The sequence below is a fragment of the Neoarthrinium moseri genome (genome assembly GCF_022829205.1).
Source record: "Neoarthrinium moseri strain CBS 164.80 chromosome Unknown scaffold27_Wmoseri_CBS_16480, whole genome shotgun sequence".
Classification (NCBI taxonomy): domain Eukaryota; kingdom Fungi; phylum Ascomycota; class Sordariomycetes; order Amphisphaeriales; family Apiosporaceae; genus Neoarthrinium; species Neoarthrinium moseri.
Genome location: NW_026055141.1, coordinates 345,466 through 361,794, shown reverse-complemented (window position 1 = coordinate 361,794; position 16,329 = coordinate 345,466). Strand labels below are relative to the sequence as shown.

Sequence of the window (16,329 nt, the reverse complement as noted above, 5' to 3'; positions counted from 1 at the left end):
AGGCCTGGGGATATATAAGTGAACATTCCACTTGAAACGCGCATACCAATTGGCTATAGAGCGGCGAGGCGCACTCGAACAGGTTATTCTCCCAACAATCTCGGTGGTGACTACTGAGATATAAGAAGCAGCCCCGCGCCGTGGCTCCAGAAGACGCCCTTTCCGTGGCTAGAGATCATGGCCTCGCAAGGAACTCACGGCCCGACAATGATAGTCAGCCTTGTTCTTCCGTCGCACGGCCTTTGGAACTTTGCCCTTCGATCCCCAGATTACTGGCCCGTAACCCACTTAGAAGCCCCCCCAGCCAGCCAACCGACCGAACGACCAAGCAATGCAATGGCACTCGGCGCGTTCCTCCGGCCGCACGCCTTCGTGGCGCTCTATCTCATCGCAGCGATCTACATTGTACACGGCACCATCGAGCTGGTAGGTCGGTGGAAGAAGGCCGGAAATGATCACGCTCCGTTCCACGCCATGGTGGTTGTGTGCGGTTCACCCCGCCCCGGTAGCTTGCCGTGACTAACATCCAACAGGGTGGTTCTCATGGGACTGAACTGGGCCATTATCCGCACGGTCTACACCACGACTGAGAGCTGGATCGGAGTGTACTGCATCAGACGCGAGCAGGCAGCCAAGGATGCTCATGAGTTGTTCGTGCACATGGCCGCCATGCGCGGTGGTTCACCCGGGGCAGAGTGAGGGCGATGAGTGGCAGTAATTACCGCTGCAAGACAAACGAGGAGCGAAGCTACTACGAGTAGTGGGCGAAAGGCGGCGGAATTCGGTGTTGATAAAGACTAGAACTCAATCAAGTATTTGTCTATGCTATTGACTGCGGATTCTTGATCATACACGCCCCTATCTTGCTCTATAGACTACAAACCGACACATGAATCAAAGCTGCCCCAGACTCAAGAGGGATTGCTTAAACCCTGTGCCGATATCAAAAGGAAAAGAACGGAAAAGATGGGGAAACGATGTCTAGCCCCGGAACTCGGCTAGCCCTTCATCCTCTTCCAGCAAGGTGAAATAGGAGAAGGGTGTGAACATGTGGCCGGCGAACTCGGCATATTTGGACTGCGCCTCGACCCACTGGAGACGGAGGGAGTGCAACTGGAAGAGAAGTGTCAGCAGAGGTACATGAGCGTTGATGAAAGATCCAGGGGAATGGACCACGGGGGGTGACTCACCATAGCGGAACAGCCTTCCATGGCAATGAGAATGGCGCATGTCAGGAAGAACCACATGTAGAACATGATTACGATGCCGATAACGCCGACGACACCCGTCTTGCTCAAAGCGGGCCCAATCGTCATGCTCCAGAGGACCACACTGAGCTGCTGGTGGGCGAGTGACAGAGCCCACAGGCGGAGGTACGAAGCCGTGTGGGAGATACAGTTCAAGCAGAATTCTGCGCCTTGTTAGTAGAGTTGATAATGTGGGTATCATTCCGAACTTACCAATCGTGTGGATAACTTGGTGGATCATCTCCTCGCTGAACTCGAATTCATGGTGTTCTTCGTCATCATCCTGGCCTTGCGCGATCATAGCGACGCCCTCACCGTCGTCCGAGTCGACACTGGCTCTGCCATTGCCAATGTGACCATCACCATCCTCGTCGTCGTCGAGAGCAGAGACTCTCGAGTGCTCACCAATGCCGCGATAGCCCTTGGCGCGCGCTCGATTGTGCTCCCAGCGGAGATAGAAAGGCTTGAGAAACAAGAGGATGGGGACCTGGATAAAGGCAAGCGCGAGCAAGACCTTTTGTACACCTGATTGGCCGGGGTACAGCTGCTCATCCACAAAGCCGGGTCGCAGGAACATGTAGATCAACATGTTGAGCAGGCCGGGAGGATTCCTGCCTTCGCCAATCCAGTCGACAGACCACTTGTAGAGGATGCAGACGACGAGGTAGCCGAAGATGGACTGGAAGAAGATCATGCCGGGAACGAAGTTGCCCCAGATGTCGATGGGCTTCTTGAAGTGGCGGGCGTTGAACCAGGAGAGACAGAGCGAGTAGGTCATGTGGACCCAGCCCAGAATGACACTCATCTTCATCTTGTAACTGTTGCTGAAGAGGAGGTCGTTCTCAGCCCCATGCCATCTCCAGTCAAGACCAAAAGGATATCTATACGAGCCGGTAAGCTCTCCAGTCAATGTCTGGCCCTCTTCCCAGTTCTCAGGGACCTTCCATTCCCAGGCGCTCTTAAAGAAGGTGAAAGACAGGGAGAAGACATCGTTGTAGATCAGACCAGTGTACAGCGAGAAAACGGCCATGACGAGGGCGATGTAACGACCGTAGTAAATCATGGCAAACAGCTCGAACGTGACCTTCTTCAGCGGCTTCTCCCAGTAGATCATGGCCAAAGAAGCCAGGAACATGATGACGGCATGCCCGAAATCACCGAACATGACAGCGAACAAGAAAGGAAAGGTGACGATCGCAGGCAGGGCAGGGTTGACCTCCTGGTATGTGGCCGTTCCGTAGGCGTTGATGATGGTCTGGAAGGCCTCGGTAAACTTGTTCGTCTTGAGATAAGTTGGCGGGGTCTTGTTGGTTCGAATCTCGTTGATAATGGATGGCACCGAGAGGCCTGCCCTGTTTGTGACATCCTGCAGGGTGGAGCGGATGAGAGGCAGGTCGTTGGTGGGACACCAGCCCTCGGCAATGAGAGTGCGGCGCTGCCGGTCAAACGAGAAGAGGTTGAGCGTCTGGTAGGCAGCCTTCTCCTTGGTGACGAGAATCATCCAGGCAGACAGCGACTGGGCAATCTGGGTCAGCTCGGCCTCCAGGGTCTGCTGCGTGTTCCTGAGCACATTTTGGAGGTCATTGAGCCTAGTGTTGACCTCGTGGACCTGATCACGGCGCTCGTTGGCGTCCTCGTCGACCTTGTACATCTCGGCTCCCATGGACTCAGAGATCTTGCGAATCTTGGCCAGAATCTCCTTTCCGTGGGCGAAGATTACGAACACGTTCTTGTGGACCGTCTCGTTGGTCGTCGGGTCGACCAGCGGCTCCGGGATCTCGGACTGGTTCATGTACAGGTTTCCACGCAGCGTTCGCCAGAGAATACGCTCGAAGGGGCCGACACGGTCACGGGGAATGACACCGGCGACAAAACCGATGTTCATGCCCGAGAAGGAGCGGTCGACGTCGGGGGCCTGGTTGTGCTGCTCGACATCCTGCAAGAGAGGGGCGTCATCGTCCTCGGTTGAGGCCCGGATCTCCTCGACATTGCCGTGAGCGCGGTCGAAGAAGCCGCCTGCCTCCCGCAGGACCCAGCGCCACTCTGTCAGGTCAACCTCGCGCTTCTTGAGCGTCTCGTAGCTCTCGTTGAGGGATGCGACGCGTGTCTCGAGGCTTTGGCTGCGCTCGGCCAGCTCGTCGATCTCGTGCGTCGTGGGGGCTGCGAGGGTCTCGACATCGAGGTCGAGCTTGCGGAGCGGAATGCCAGCCTTCTCCATCTGGCTGTGGAAGTAGCCTGTAGCAAAAGAGTTCTGGTTAGCAGATGGCGTATGTGCGCGGACAACGTCGGCAGGACTTACGAAGCTGGCGCTCCACATTGTCGAGTCGTCGGATCTCCTGAGTGAAGGTTCTCTGGAAGGCGCTGACGCTGCTGTTGAGCTGCAAGGAGTTAGATGGTTAGCATGCGAGATGAAGCGTTGGCAAAAGGTATGATAAGCCCGTAATCGCGCGTGCTGTGGCCAGCGAGCGGGATGCGAGGCGAGATGGACGGGTGATGGGATGGACGTACGTCACGGAACTGGACAAGACCAAGCTCTCCCAGGGCGTTGACAACCTCCCTGCCGATTTCGTTTGAGATGTACAGCTGCACCATGCTCATGTCCGCAGAGCGGAACATGGACGTGTTGGATGGAGCCATGTCGGGCGGATATGGCTCCAGGGTGCTGCAGAGGGGGGTTGAAGGAATGCAAGTTGTCGTATCGTCGTAGTTCGCACTCGAAAGCTCGGATCCAGATGTCACTGCCTTGCCTTGGGCCGGCTTGAGCGCATGACGACGCTACCGCTGATTCGAGATGATGAGTGGCGCTTAGATGCATAGACGACAAGCTGTTCGCATCATATCGTATAAAGCGCAGAAGCGCCAGGAGGGGCCCACAGCCACGTGAGTTCAACAGTGCAGATGGCCATAATACTGTCACTTCATACTGTGTCTCAACCAAATCGCCCATTAAACACCATGTACCAAGGTTCAAACCCCCCAAAAATATGTATGAATGGCTGAGAAAAGGGCTCGCTCAACAATAAGGATTTCTATTTGCTAGTCACAATTTCATACAAGCTGAATAATTCTCATGGCATGACCGTATAAGTCCCGAGTCTAGGCGGTTCACCAGCCCGCCGCTGAAGGCATGTTCCACAACCACGCCCGTACTGCTCTCACTTAGATGGAGGACAACATCCAGCTTTGACAATATATCACCCCTCACTGCTGACTTCTGATCATTTCTGTCTTCACTCTTTGCGACAGTATATCGAGCTGCAATTTCTCCCACTTTCTCTCCCTACTATCGGGCTGGTTCGGTTTCCTGTTTTGCAACTAGCTGCACTACAGCCAATACGATAGTCAAAGGAGGAGTACTGATCTCACTCTGACGGAAACTCATGCTTTAGTGGGGTTCATGATTAAGAGTTGAACAGATTTCGAGAAAAACTTTTGTTGATCTGAGAAAACGCACAAGGCAATTGTTAATGGGGGAGGACGAGCGAGGGCCAACTCCTCGCCAGCTCAGAACGTCACCCTGGGCCGAGGATGAAGAGGGAAGAGCACGGCACCAGACCAAGCACTGGTTCTATTAGATCATGGATTTTCAAGCATCCCTCAGTTCACAATGGTGCCTGAAGTGTTACCCAAGCTTACGTGCGAGGCTGATGTCGCGATGAGTTTGGGATTGATTAGCGAGAAAGAAAGCACCAATAACCTACTATACAGGGCTCTATCGGATACTCTTATCAGTTACAACATCTTTTATGCCGTATCTAGACCCCCGTACGGCTCCCGGTTAGACTATAACAACTGCAAAGGAAGTTTGCAGGAATTATGTTAGACGACCTTGATCTGCTGTCTGGCTCAACCGTCTCCATTGGCCCACCGTTGTCTATTGTCCCAGCCATGTCACGTTTATCTTGGAAGAAAAGCCGAGTCTTTGGGAGGGAAGTCATTTACCTTCTTAAGTATGGATAAGCGGATGAATGCGCAGTTCAGTGTCTCGCCGCACACTCGCACCATTGCGAAAACTCGGAGCGGATTTGCAACATGACTAAGGGAATGACTATATTCATCTTGACATATTTGTCTGAACCTTATATTGTCTTCCGTGAAGACTGGAACTCAAGCGACGGGTGACTGTGCGTGAGAAATATAGTTGATGTTGCAGATGACCAGCCAGTGTCAGGTCATGACTGTACATATTGACCCTTGTCATTAGGCGTATAGTCAGGAGTATTGACACACTGGTCACGTGCTGTACAGATGAAAGGCGCAGCGGGGTGTGATGTTACCAGACGTTTTGCACCGAATTTATTCGTTGTTCACTGTGGTTTAGGTATTGCATGGCGCTCTTGTTGCTTAACACGACCATGTCATTTGAATACTTCGCAGCAAACAACACAGTACATTTTACAGCTTAGATAGCAGACACTCGACATGGGAGGCATCAATGGAGATCGCCTCTGGGACGACATTATGTTCACCTCTCAGTGGGGAGGCATGAGGGGCGAAGGTCGAGAAGGGGGAATGATGAGACTGGCACTGACGGATGAAGACCGCATGGTTCGGGACTGGTTCTGTAGGACCGCTCGGGCAATTGGCTGCGAAGTACAGGTGGATGAAATGGGAAACATATTTGCAACATTAGCTGGCGAATTCTCATCAATTCCTCCAATGGGGATCGGCAGCCATTTAGACACCCAGCCCGCAGGTGACGACGCTTTTTTGAACTCGCATCATATAGTGGAGAACTAATTGGCACTAGGTGGTCGGTTTGATGGTATACTGGGCGTACTTAGCGGGCTCGAGGTGCTGAGAAGCATCAAAGAGTCTGGAAAGAAGCTCTTCTGCGGCTTGACTGTAATTGACTGGACCAATGAGGAGGGTGCCCGATTCTCGCCTGGTTGTACTGGTGCCGCTGTGTGGTCTGGTCATACAGATATCGTTACAGCCCACTGCAGAAAGAGTAATTGGGGCAACTCGACAACTCTTGGGGAAGAACTCTCACGCATTGGCTACCGGGGCCGGCTGCCTGCGCATCACCAGGCTAACGCACTATCGAGTCATTTCGAGCTGCATATCGAGCAGGGCTCTCGTCTAGAGACCAGTGGACAGAAGATAGGTGTCGTCAACGCGATCCAGGGCATTCGTTGGTTTCATGTCAGCGTGCGTGGAGAGCGAGCACACTCAGGGGCGACTCCCATGACCAAGCGAGCTGATGCTTTAGCTTCGGCAAGCCGGATTGTGTTGTTCGTCGAGCAGCTTTGTACCAAGGTTTGTGGAAATTATAGTCCCATTTTGTTGGGACGACGATTTGACTAATGTACTCATGCTTGAAGAACCATGCCTTTGGTACTGTAGGGTCACTCACTGTCGCGGATGCCAGCCCCAATGTGATCAGTGGGGATGTGACATTCTCCATTGACCTGAGACACCCATCGGAGTCCATCCTCACTGATCTCGAAAATAACATCCGCCAAGAGATGACATCGATCTCCAAAGGCCGAGATGGAAGAGTTGTTTTTGACATGAGGCGAATATGGCATTCGCCAGCTCGAGAGTTTGACCCTGTCATGCTCAATTGCATTGAGAAAGCAGCCATTTACCGTTGCGGTTCTGAGAGCCAGGTACAGCGGTTACCTTCGTTCGCAGGACACGATAGTGCTCTTGTCGCACTTGCTGACTGTCCCACTGCTATGATTTTTGTTCCAAGTAAAAGCGGTATCAGCCATTCCCCAGAGGAGTGGACCGATAAAGAGGACTGGTAAGTTCCAAGGCATACAAGTCATGCAGAAACTGACAGGCTCGCTAGTGTTCTGGGAGCAGACACTCTGTACCAGGCAATACTCAATTACGATGATTACCTCCGTCGTAGTTATAGACAACGTTCGAATGCTAGGGAAAGTGAGCCAGAAGTATTCGTAAGCTCATTATAGAATTCTGGTCAACACACATATCTGGGAACGGAAGTCAATGTTGGGCAAAAGCATCCAGAAGCGAAGTGATTGTGAGTATAAATTACCGGTCGATGCAATGGTGGGTCATTCCAATCTGGTGACAGTAGCAGGATGAGAGTCTTGAGGCGAAGCTTCCGAATTGGCAAACGCGACTTGTTCTAGTATCTTGAATTAGTTTTTTTATCTCTAAGGTGCGTTGAAAAATGCGGGTATTTATCAAGGTTTCTATGTAAAGCAATGTTGCTTTCCAGATGCAACTTGTTACATAGTGTCTGTAGGAGTCTCCTCATCTTCGCGTGCGCACGTCTCTGGTATGGGATCCTGTAGCCGAACGAAGGACATGGCGAACACCCCAAAACCGAAAAGACCTGCAACCAGAAGAAAGGGTACCCCGGTCCATTCCCGGCCGTGATTCAGGCCCCATCTAAAAGAGCCAGCGAGCATAGGACCCGCCACGAGACCACCGAGAGATTGCATGAGACCAAGTGCTGAATATAAGGTGCCTGCTTCGTCGGGGTGGACCAAGGCAGTGGCAAGACTACGGGCCGCGGGTGCGAACCCTGATCCGAGAGCGAACACAGCCACACCCAACGCGACCAATGGCACTAAAGGGGCTACGGCGATGACAAGAGACCCGATTGTGAGGAGAAAGACAGATATACGACTGGTGAACAGGTCTCTCGCGGGATTGCCGAATCCATACCTAGTCAACAGCTTATTTAGACTTGGCAGGCCGAGTAGGAGAAGGACGAGATGAATTGAGCCACGGAGGGCTATCAAAAAACTGGCCTTGTAGAAGTTAGTTCACTAATACATATACACATCAGATCATGGGGAAGAGCCTACCTTCTCATAGGACCAGTTGAACCGTTGTCGGACGTACTGCAACAGAAAGCCGGTGGATTGGCGGCCCAGGGATGCGACAAAGAATGCCAGTAATACAGCAACAACATTGGAGCTTGCCAGAGACCGAATCTTAGAAATGAACTCCAGAGACTTTGATGCCAATGTCCTTTTCTTTGGAGACGATTTCCCCACCACTGTTGATTCGTCAGATGCGGGCGAGAATTGGGCCGTTTCGTCTGATCTGTGTTCCTTCGAAAGAGTTTCGGGTAGGAATAGGAGAGGGATAATGCCTCCCAGGAAGGATAGTACGCCCGCGATGAGGTAGGGTATCCAAGGATCCTTGGACATGAGAAGGGCGCTCAATGGGGTAGCAATGATATCGCCGACGAGGATGCAAGCAGAAAGGACGAAAAAGACATTAGCTCGCTGGCCAGCGGGAACGACATCGGCAACAGTAAGGTAAATCATGGACGATGCCACGATATCTCCGCCGCCGATGAGCCTTGCAGCTGACGAGAGCCAGATCAGCCGAGGCGGGAAGATATCATGACGCCAGCAGACAAGTTTGGCCAGTAGATCTTGTATGAAGATACCGATGAGGCTCAAGGCCAATACCGGGCGGCGGCCATATCGATCAGCCAAGACACCAAAGGGCAGCGCGACCAACAAGCCCGGGATAAGATTGAAGGTGTTCAGCAGCTGGTTCACGGTCGCTAGCTCAGCCTGAACAGGGCCAACGGTGCAGTCCGCTAGCGCCGATGGAGAACCGGAGGAGTAGTACTGGTCGCAGATGATCGTCTCGAGTATACTGGTTTGCGGCGCGTCGATGAGAAAGCCCGCAAAGTCGACAAGTACCATAAGAATAAAGCTTACGGCAATCACACGGCCTTTGCTCGTCTTGCCAGCCGCGGGCTCGTCACTTCTGGGCGCGGAAGCGGAGCTAGCGCCCAAGAGGGCCGTGGACTCTGATGGGACGTCCGACATGTTGAGGTTGCCGGATCGTACGCAAGACAAAGCGAGCACAACGAATGATGGGAGCGTGGTTAACACGCATAGGAGAACACGGCGTCTCACCGGCGCAGAAGACTGCGAACAGGGCGGCCTGCCAAGCCCGATCCTTGGCAGCTCCGTGCCGCAGTCAAGGCACGTGCGCAGCTGGTCCGTATATCAGGGGCAAGAGACAATCAACCGGAATTGAGAGATTATTTTCAGCTGGCCAACTGACCCAAATGCGTTTGTCTATGCATCGGGAGGCCAGAAGAATCAGGCGTCAGTATCCGTTCATGTTCACCCCAGGTGAGCAATGAGACGGGGTATCAGAACAGCCTGTGGGGAATCTCGCAGCCTGAAGGGGCAGGTGGTTGGCTTAGTGTTTCGCGGAAGAGTACCCGGGAGTAGGCAACAGTAACCCCCGGCTGATGGTAGGTTTGGCATTGGATTGGAGCGGCAACCCTAGCGCTTACCATAATAACTACCTACTTATTTCCGTATCCTGCTGTACCGATGACACATGTTAGTCATCGGTACATACTACACACTCAATCGCCGGCTAACCTCCTGCTCAGCAACGGGGATGCGCTGGTCAGTTTCGCTCGTGTTGGGACCTCGCCTTGTTTGCAGCGTGCCGTGCCATTGCCGACCGTTTTGTCTTCCCACTGCCTTGCCTTTCTACTTGTGACACCAGACGCGCACTCCAAGCAGGCCGGCATGGACAGTGGAACGTGCCTGGGTCTAGATGCCAGGTTCGGCCCCCGGATTGAGGCTTCATGTCGCTCATTTGACTTCACTTTGCTCTTTGAGGAGTTGATACTCTCAACACCGCTTTCGGCATTGTTTATCTTGACCACGTGTACCCGATTGACGCGTTTATATCGCAAACCCAGCATTACCAGCCCAAAGGGGCTTGTTACCATCAAATGTGTACGGGTGCCACCTGGATGAATCACCCAGACCCCTACTGACCGTAATGCTATTAGCTCGTTATTGGTATTCTCCTGGTGTTGGAAGTCGCACAAGTTGTGCTAGCAAGCCTGGACTCCGCCAAGAGTAGGACGCCAGCAACGCTTCCAGCTGTAGCTCTTCGACTCTTGGCAACATTGATGTTGTTTGTATTGTCGTTTGCTGAGCATGTAAGGTCGCCAATGACCTCCGACCTCATTGGCACCTACGTTCTTCTCCGTCTTGTTCTAGATATACCCATCATCAGGACGTACTGGCTGCTAGGAAACCCTGCCGTAGCTAGCCTCTTGACAGCTAAGGAATGTCTTGGTATTGTTTTACTCGTTGTAGAGTCTTGGTCCAAGATTGCCCCTGGCACTTCTACCACCCACTCACCGGATGAAGACGCGAATGTCTTCAGTAGGCGCCTACTTGCTTGGCTTATCTCGCTCTTCGTCAAAGGGTACTCTCAGCCGTTGACTATAGACGATTTATATTCCCTCAACAAAACTTTATCGGCCGGCGCATTTGGAAAACCTCTCGCTTCTGCCTGGTGGAAGAATGGTAAGCTTTATTCAATGTTACGCGCGTCATTCAAGTGATTAAGACTTACAGGAATGCCTCGATGGGGAAAGTATGGCCTCGCAAAGCTCCTTGCAGCGGTTCTACACCTGGCAATATTGGGGCCGGTATTGCCTCGCCTACTTCAAATTGTATTCACATTCTGTCAGCCTTTTTTGATTCGGGCTACAACCGTCTTTCTCGACAGCGAGGAGTCATCCATTACTGTTTATTATGGCTACGGACTCATTGGTGCTTATTTGCTCGTTTACACAGGCATTGCCGTAAGGTCTTTCACGACTCAAGAATCATGAAATAATAGCTAACATAAGCCAAAGATTACCAATAGCTGGTACTGGTACAGCCAGACAAAGTTTCAAACCCAGCTAAGAGCAGCTTTGATAACACTTTTGTATCAGAAGAGTCTACGAAAAGATATATTGAGCCTTTCGGAGGCGGAAGCCAACACCCTTATGAGCGCTGATGTCGACAAGGTTGTCATAGGGATGAGGAACTTCCACGAATTATGGGCGGCGCCGGTTGAGCTTGCCATTGGGCTCTGGCTTCTCTATCGGGAAGTCAAGCTCGCTATGTTGGCACTTTGCTTTCTGTCCATCGGTAAGTAGACGTCGGCGCTTTGGGACGTTGTTGTTAACGCGCTTCCAGCTTTCTCGCTAGGTGGGGTGCAGATTGCAAGATTTGCTGCTCCAAGGCAGACTGCCTGGATGGCTGCTTTACAGGTCCGCATAACCCGTACGACCAAGATGCTGAACTCCTTTCGCAGTATCAAACTTCTCGGGCTTGAGTTCAAGCTTTCGGAAAAAACGGCAGATCTCAGGAAGATGGAAGTGGATGCCTGTGTTCACTCTCGAGTGGCAACGACTGCTGCAGTAGTCTTGTGCAAGTTGACCCTGGCTTCCTTATGCCATCAAACGCTCTATTCTAATCGAAACCAATAGCGTTTTCCAACATGCTTCTCGCCCCCGTTTTGGTTTTCTCAACATTCCTGCCACTTTCGCAGACTTATAACATGCCTTATTCGACTGAGCGTATTTTCAGCACTCTGTCGCTTATTTCGCTTATGACGGAGCCGTTCATCAACGTTTTGCAATCACTTCCCCACTTCTCCATGGTATTTAGCTGTCTAGGCCGTATAGAGTTATACATGCTGGGCCCAGAATACAAGGACACTAGGAAGATTGGGAATTCCACGAGTCCGAAATCCTCGATCGAGTTGACCAGCCAGGTCGTAACGAACTCGGATGACCGGTCGCATCATTTGATGATCACAGATGGTGATTTCAGGTGGGGCCGCGATCTGCCTCCTGCTCTCACCAACATCAATATTCAGGTTCCTGCAAGTCAACTGACTGTAATCATGGGTCCAGTTGCGTGTGGCAAGACAACTCTGCTACACGCAATCCTGGGGGAAATAGCATGTGCGAGAGGAACAGTCAGAGTACCATCCAAAGTCATTTCATATTGCTCACAGAAGCCATGGATCACGAATACGACAATTAAGCGAACCATCATTGGCCATGGTACTTATGATGAAAGATGGTATGAAAAGGTTGTATTGGCATGCGCGTTGAAGAAAGACTTCGCTGCCTTGCCTCGTGGAGATGAGAGTGAAACTGGAAGCGGTGGCGCGACTTTGAGCGGCGGCCAGAAACAGCGAGTGGTAAGCATCCTGCTCTCTCTACAATGTACTGATAACTTATCAAACCTCCACAGTCTCTGGCACGGGCATTGTACCAGCGGTCGCCCCTCGTTATCCTGGACGATGTATTCAGCGGACTTGATCAAGCAACTCAGGACCACATAAGCAGAAGCTTATTCGACATCGGAGGTCTACTTCATAAATCCCAATCCGACGCAACAACAGTCCTAGCAACCCACTCCGGTGTGTCTTCATCCTAAAAAAGGATGTCTTTATTTGAGCTAATAAATCATGCCGGATAGTACGATTCCTCAAATACGCACACCATGTCATAAATCTGTCCAGCGACGGAACAATCTCATCTCAGGGGCCGCCTTCAACACTGAAACTGGACGATGTAGCCCATGAAGAACTTCAGCAACCGGGAGAAGAGACAGATAGTAAAACGGAAAAACGGAATACAGCTACCGAGACACAGCCGAATGGGATAAACGACGATACCGCGAGAACAGGTCATGAAGTCTCTGGCTCTGACAAAGCAGCGCTACGGACGTATATAGGTACCATGGGTGCAGCGAACAGCATCGCATTCATTTTGATGGGAGTTTTGTACGTTGGCCTGTACAAAATCCCAGGTATGTCAAAAGTCTCAATGTAGCATGGTGCTTCCAAAATTAACCGTCGACTTAGACTACTGGGCAAGACGGTGGGGAGAGCATACGGATGCTTATCCTCGCCAACCGCAAACCTCCTTTTATCTGGGGGTATATTCGCTCTTCTATGGTCTTGCCCTCATCGTGTGCGCTGTGTGGTTCTCGTAAGTCAACAACCCCTTCGCAGGACCTATCTCCAGCGGCTAAGTATACCTAGGCATCTTCTCCTGATAATCATACCCAAAACCGGCATTGAAGTCCACTCTCGATTGTTACGGACGCTCATGAACGCCAAATATTCGTTTCTGGCTCGAACAGACGTCGGCAGTATTGTAACGAGATTCGGGCAGGACTTGATGTTGGTCGACACTGAACTTCCGATGGCTCTGATGAACACCTATATCGGTCAGTCTTCGATAACGTACCAAATGGGAAAAGGCTTGCGGGGTGATAAACTGACTGGAAACTCACAGAGTCCCTCACTCTTGTTGCACAGCTAGTGTTGATTGCCTCTGCTTCAGTCTACCTGCTTGCCGCATTTCCATTTCTGGCAGCTGTGATCTACACGGTGCAGCGAATGTACTTGCGAACGTCAAAGAGATTACGGCATTTAGAACTAGAAACGAAAGGACCAATTTTCTCGCATTTTGATGATACGGTTCGCGGTTTGACATCAATACGTGCCTTTGCGTGGCAGGACTCCGTTACTCAAGTCAACAATCAACTGCTTGACACCTATCAACGACCATATTACTTGCTTGCTAGCGCCCAAGGTAAACAACTATAATGAAAACATTCGCGAGGTGTCTTCGAGACTGATCTTAAATCACAGTATGGTTAGAGCTTGTGCTAAACCTGCTTGTTGCAGGGCTGGCAACCATCACGATAGGGGTTGCAGTAGCTACGCGAAGTAGCGGCAGTGGTGCTCAAACTGCTGTGGCATTACTCAATCTCGTCACCATGGGTGAACATCTGAAGTCCCTGATCATGTTCTGGACGCTACTGGAAATATGCCTTGCGGCCATCACGCGCGTATCCGATTTTGTCAGCTCAACACCCCAAGAGAGATCCGAAGACGCGGATAACAGCAAGTCAGACAAGGAGAAATCTGGGAGACTCATACCACCTGGCCCGGCAAACATCAACATGACAGGGGTGTCAGCGCGTTATTCGTATGTTTCACGTGCCGGGGAATGTTCTTTGAGCTGACTTATCCTCTCCAGAGATGATGGCGATGATGTGCTAGCGGACGTCAGTCTTCGAATTGACCCAGGCATGAAGGTTGCGATATGCGGTCGAAGCGGCAGGTGAGCATGCCTAACGAGCATAGTCATTCACAGGGCTTCAGCTGATCATATCATACAGTGGGAAGTCGAGTCTGATGAACATCATGCTGAAGATGATGGATGTGTCCAAGGGCGAGCTCCGCGTTTTCAACACACCATCAACCCAGCTTGATCCCCAACGCCTCAGGAGGATGATAAATACAATTCCTCAAGAGCCCTATTTCTTCCACGGCAGCGTACGAGAAAATTTGGACCCGGAATCTAGAACATCCGACAAAGAAATGAGGGATGCTTTACAACATGTGGGCTTTGGATTAAAGCTGCTAACCGACGGCTACCTAGATGGACTGCTAGAAGTTGACTCTTACTCGGCCGGCGAGCTGCAGCTCCTCTCTCTTGTTCGAGCAATGCTTCGACCTAGAGATATTTTGATATTGGATGAAGCAACAAGCAAGTAAGTTTCCCATGTCATTATCAAGGATTAACGGTGTTCCTGACGTTACAACCCTTTACAAGTGTCGACGAGGAAACACATAGGAAAATGCACACCATAATTGCTGAACACTTTTCCTCGTCGACTGTCATCGAGGTCATGCACCGGCTGGACCAGCTTCACAAGTACGACGCAATGTTGGTCATGGACAAAGGTCGAGTGATTAGATGGTCCACTTCTCTGAATGAGGCAACCATAGAGATAGACTGATACACAAATGTATTTCGGGTATTAGCCTTTGGGGATATGCGGTGTGTACTATATGGTCTCATAGATGCTTTACATTGGTTGCTATGAAGCCATCGGCCATAGGCTATAACATGCAATATTTTCCTCTCCTGTTCTTAGACCGATCATTGGTATTCGCCATCTGAATGGTCTTGTCAATCTTTGCGTTTGTGGTGTGGGCGCGTGTTTCCGTGAGAAATGGAACAGCTTGGGTGCCTCCTGTCCCTTCTGCTACCCGAACTGGGTCGTCGGCCTCTGCACCTGCACCCTGTGATTTCTCATCTGGACCTTCGATGTTGATATATCTCAACACCATACGCAGGTGTCGATCGCGCAGTTCTGTTAGGCCTGCGATAGCACTATCATAAGCAGAGACGAGTTCGCTATTGTTGGGGTGCAGCTGTACGAAGTGTCGCAGATTCGGCACGTTCTCAACATGCTCCAAAAACTTTCTATGGTATATTGGCATATACTTCCTCATGTCGTGCAAGTAGTCTCCGGCATGCTGAGACACCTCGGTCTGGTGTTTAGGTCGGTGGCTTACCCCGAGCGACACATCAAAAAACTGTATCAGCGAGCACTGGGCATTGCTTGGACCATATGAGCTTGCCATATAGCTGGTACGGCTATTTCCCATGTCGAACCTTAACCCATCGACCTCGCCTGTGCTACCGCCTCTTATTTTGGTCCAACCTGACAGAAATGGTCGGATAGAGTCACAGAAATGCTCAGGGCTGCATCCTTCATACATTCTGTCGAACAGGCACGCAATATCCTTAAGACCTGTACGATACCGATGCAGAGTCTCGATGACTCTGCAGCAATCATTTTTCAATGCAGCTTGTAGAGCTTGCATTACATCGAAGATGATAGGAGCTCCCCTTGCCTCTATCGCTGCACTAATCATGTAGAACCACGACTCATCCGGCAGCCCCGTGAAAGTCAGGGATGCACGTAGTTTCGCAGGGTCGCTGAAGTCTAGATGGTCCGACTTGTCAATGAAAGTGAAGTTCCATAAAACAACGCTGGCGTAGATGGCCACTGTAGGAAGATCTAAAACCTGACAAATGCGGGTGAACGGTATTGACAACGGCGGTGGGACTACCTGGGTCGACATATCGAGTGTTAGTGAATATCCTAATGGCTTCTCAGTCGAGTGATAGTTCACACGAACCGTTGCGACATCTTCATCGCCCCATACATAAGCGTGAAGTAGAAATGACAAGACAGTGTGTGCACGCTCGTATTCCTGCCTGCTTTGCAAGCGGTTTGTTTCCAGCACTGGTAGTTTGCGAATAACCTTTCTTAGTCTTTGCTCTCGCACCAATAGCGGTAGATTGTTGGCAATGTCTTCCCAAGGAGCATAGTAAGGCGATGGTAGAGTTGTTAGTGGAGGGTTTGGGGGCAAAAACCCTGTCTTCGCACCTATCCCGTACTGCTCCGGATCTGGTATTGACACGCTTGCGGCAGCCATG

General features: G+C 51.2%; 6 protein-coding genes across 6 annotated transcripts; 3 read left to right on the top strand and 3 right to left on the bottom strand.

Annotated features, from left to right (window-relative positions):
- Nucleotides 1-336: 336 nt before the first annotated feature.
- JN550_007266 (uncharacterized protein) lies at nucleotides 337-699 on the top strand (the record flags this gene model as incomplete). The annotated part of the gene is made up of 2 exons (XM_049319098.1): nucleotides 337-464; nucleotides 534-699. The coding sequence occupies 2 exons, from the start codon at nucleotides 337-339 to the stop codon at nucleotides 697-699; spliced, it is 294 nt and encodes a 97-aa protein (XP_049170840.1).
- Nucleotides 700-981: 282 nt separating this feature from the next.
- Nucleotides 982-3,884, bottom strand: JN550_007265 (uncharacterized protein; the record flags this gene model as incomplete). The annotated part of the gene is made up of 5 exons (XM_049319097.1): nucleotides 982-1,113; nucleotides 1,191-1,411; nucleotides 1,461-3,482; nucleotides 3,547-3,625; nucleotides 3,756-3,884. 5 exons carry the CDS (start codon nucleotides 3,882-3,884, stop codon nucleotides 982-984), a joined length of 2,583 nt encoding a protein of 860 aa, XP_049170839.1.
- A 1,785-nt stretch (nucleotides 3,885-5,669) lies between these two features.
- JN550_007264 (uncharacterized protein) lies at nucleotides 5,670-7,168 on the top strand (the record flags this gene model as incomplete). Its single annotated transcript, XM_049319096.1, has 4 exons — nucleotides 5,670-5,811; nucleotides 5,998-6,506; nucleotides 6,572-6,996; nucleotides 7,045-7,168. The coding sequence occupies 4 exons, from the start codon at nucleotides 5,670-5,672 to the stop codon at nucleotides 7,166-7,168; spliced, it is 1,200 nt and encodes a 399-aa protein (XP_049170838.1).
- Nucleotides 7,169-7,450: 282 nt separating this feature from the next.
- Nucleotides 7,451-9,019, bottom strand: JN550_007263 (uncharacterized protein; the record flags this gene model as incomplete). Its single annotated transcript, XM_049319095.1, has 2 exons — nucleotides 7,451-7,978; nucleotides 8,036-9,019. The coding sequence occupies 2 exons, from the start codon at nucleotides 9,017-9,019 to the stop codon at nucleotides 7,451-7,453; spliced, it is 1,512 nt and encodes a 503-aa protein (XP_049170837.1).
- Nucleotides 9,020-10,176: 1,157 nt separating this feature from the next.
- Nucleotides 10,177-14,836, top strand: JN550_007262 (uncharacterized protein; the record flags this gene model as incomplete). The annotated part of the gene is made up of 13 exons (XM_049319094.1): nucleotides 10,177-10,537; nucleotides 10,589-10,818; nucleotides 10,873-11,152; nucleotides 11,494-12,215; nucleotides 12,269-12,437; nucleotides 12,497-12,829; nucleotides 12,885-13,011; nucleotides 13,065-13,252; nucleotides 13,321-13,620; nucleotides 13,680-14,019; nucleotides 14,071-14,154; nucleotides 14,213-14,587; nucleotides 14,650-14,836. 13 exons carry the CDS (start codon nucleotides 10,177-10,179, stop codon nucleotides 14,834-14,836), a joined length of 3,696 nt encoding a protein of 1,231 aa, XP_049170836.1.
- Nucleotides 14,837-14,939: 103 nt separating this feature from the next.
- On the bottom strand, nucleotides 14,940-16,328 carry JN550_007261 (uncharacterized protein; the record flags this gene model as incomplete). The annotated part of the gene is made up of 1 exon (XM_049319091.1): nucleotides 14,940-16,328. The coding sequence occupies one exon, from the start codon at nucleotides 16,326-16,328 to the stop codon at nucleotides 14,940-14,942; it is 1,389 nt and encodes a 462-aa protein (XP_049170835.1).
- Between the last annotated feature and the right edge of the window lies 1 nt (nucleotide 16,329).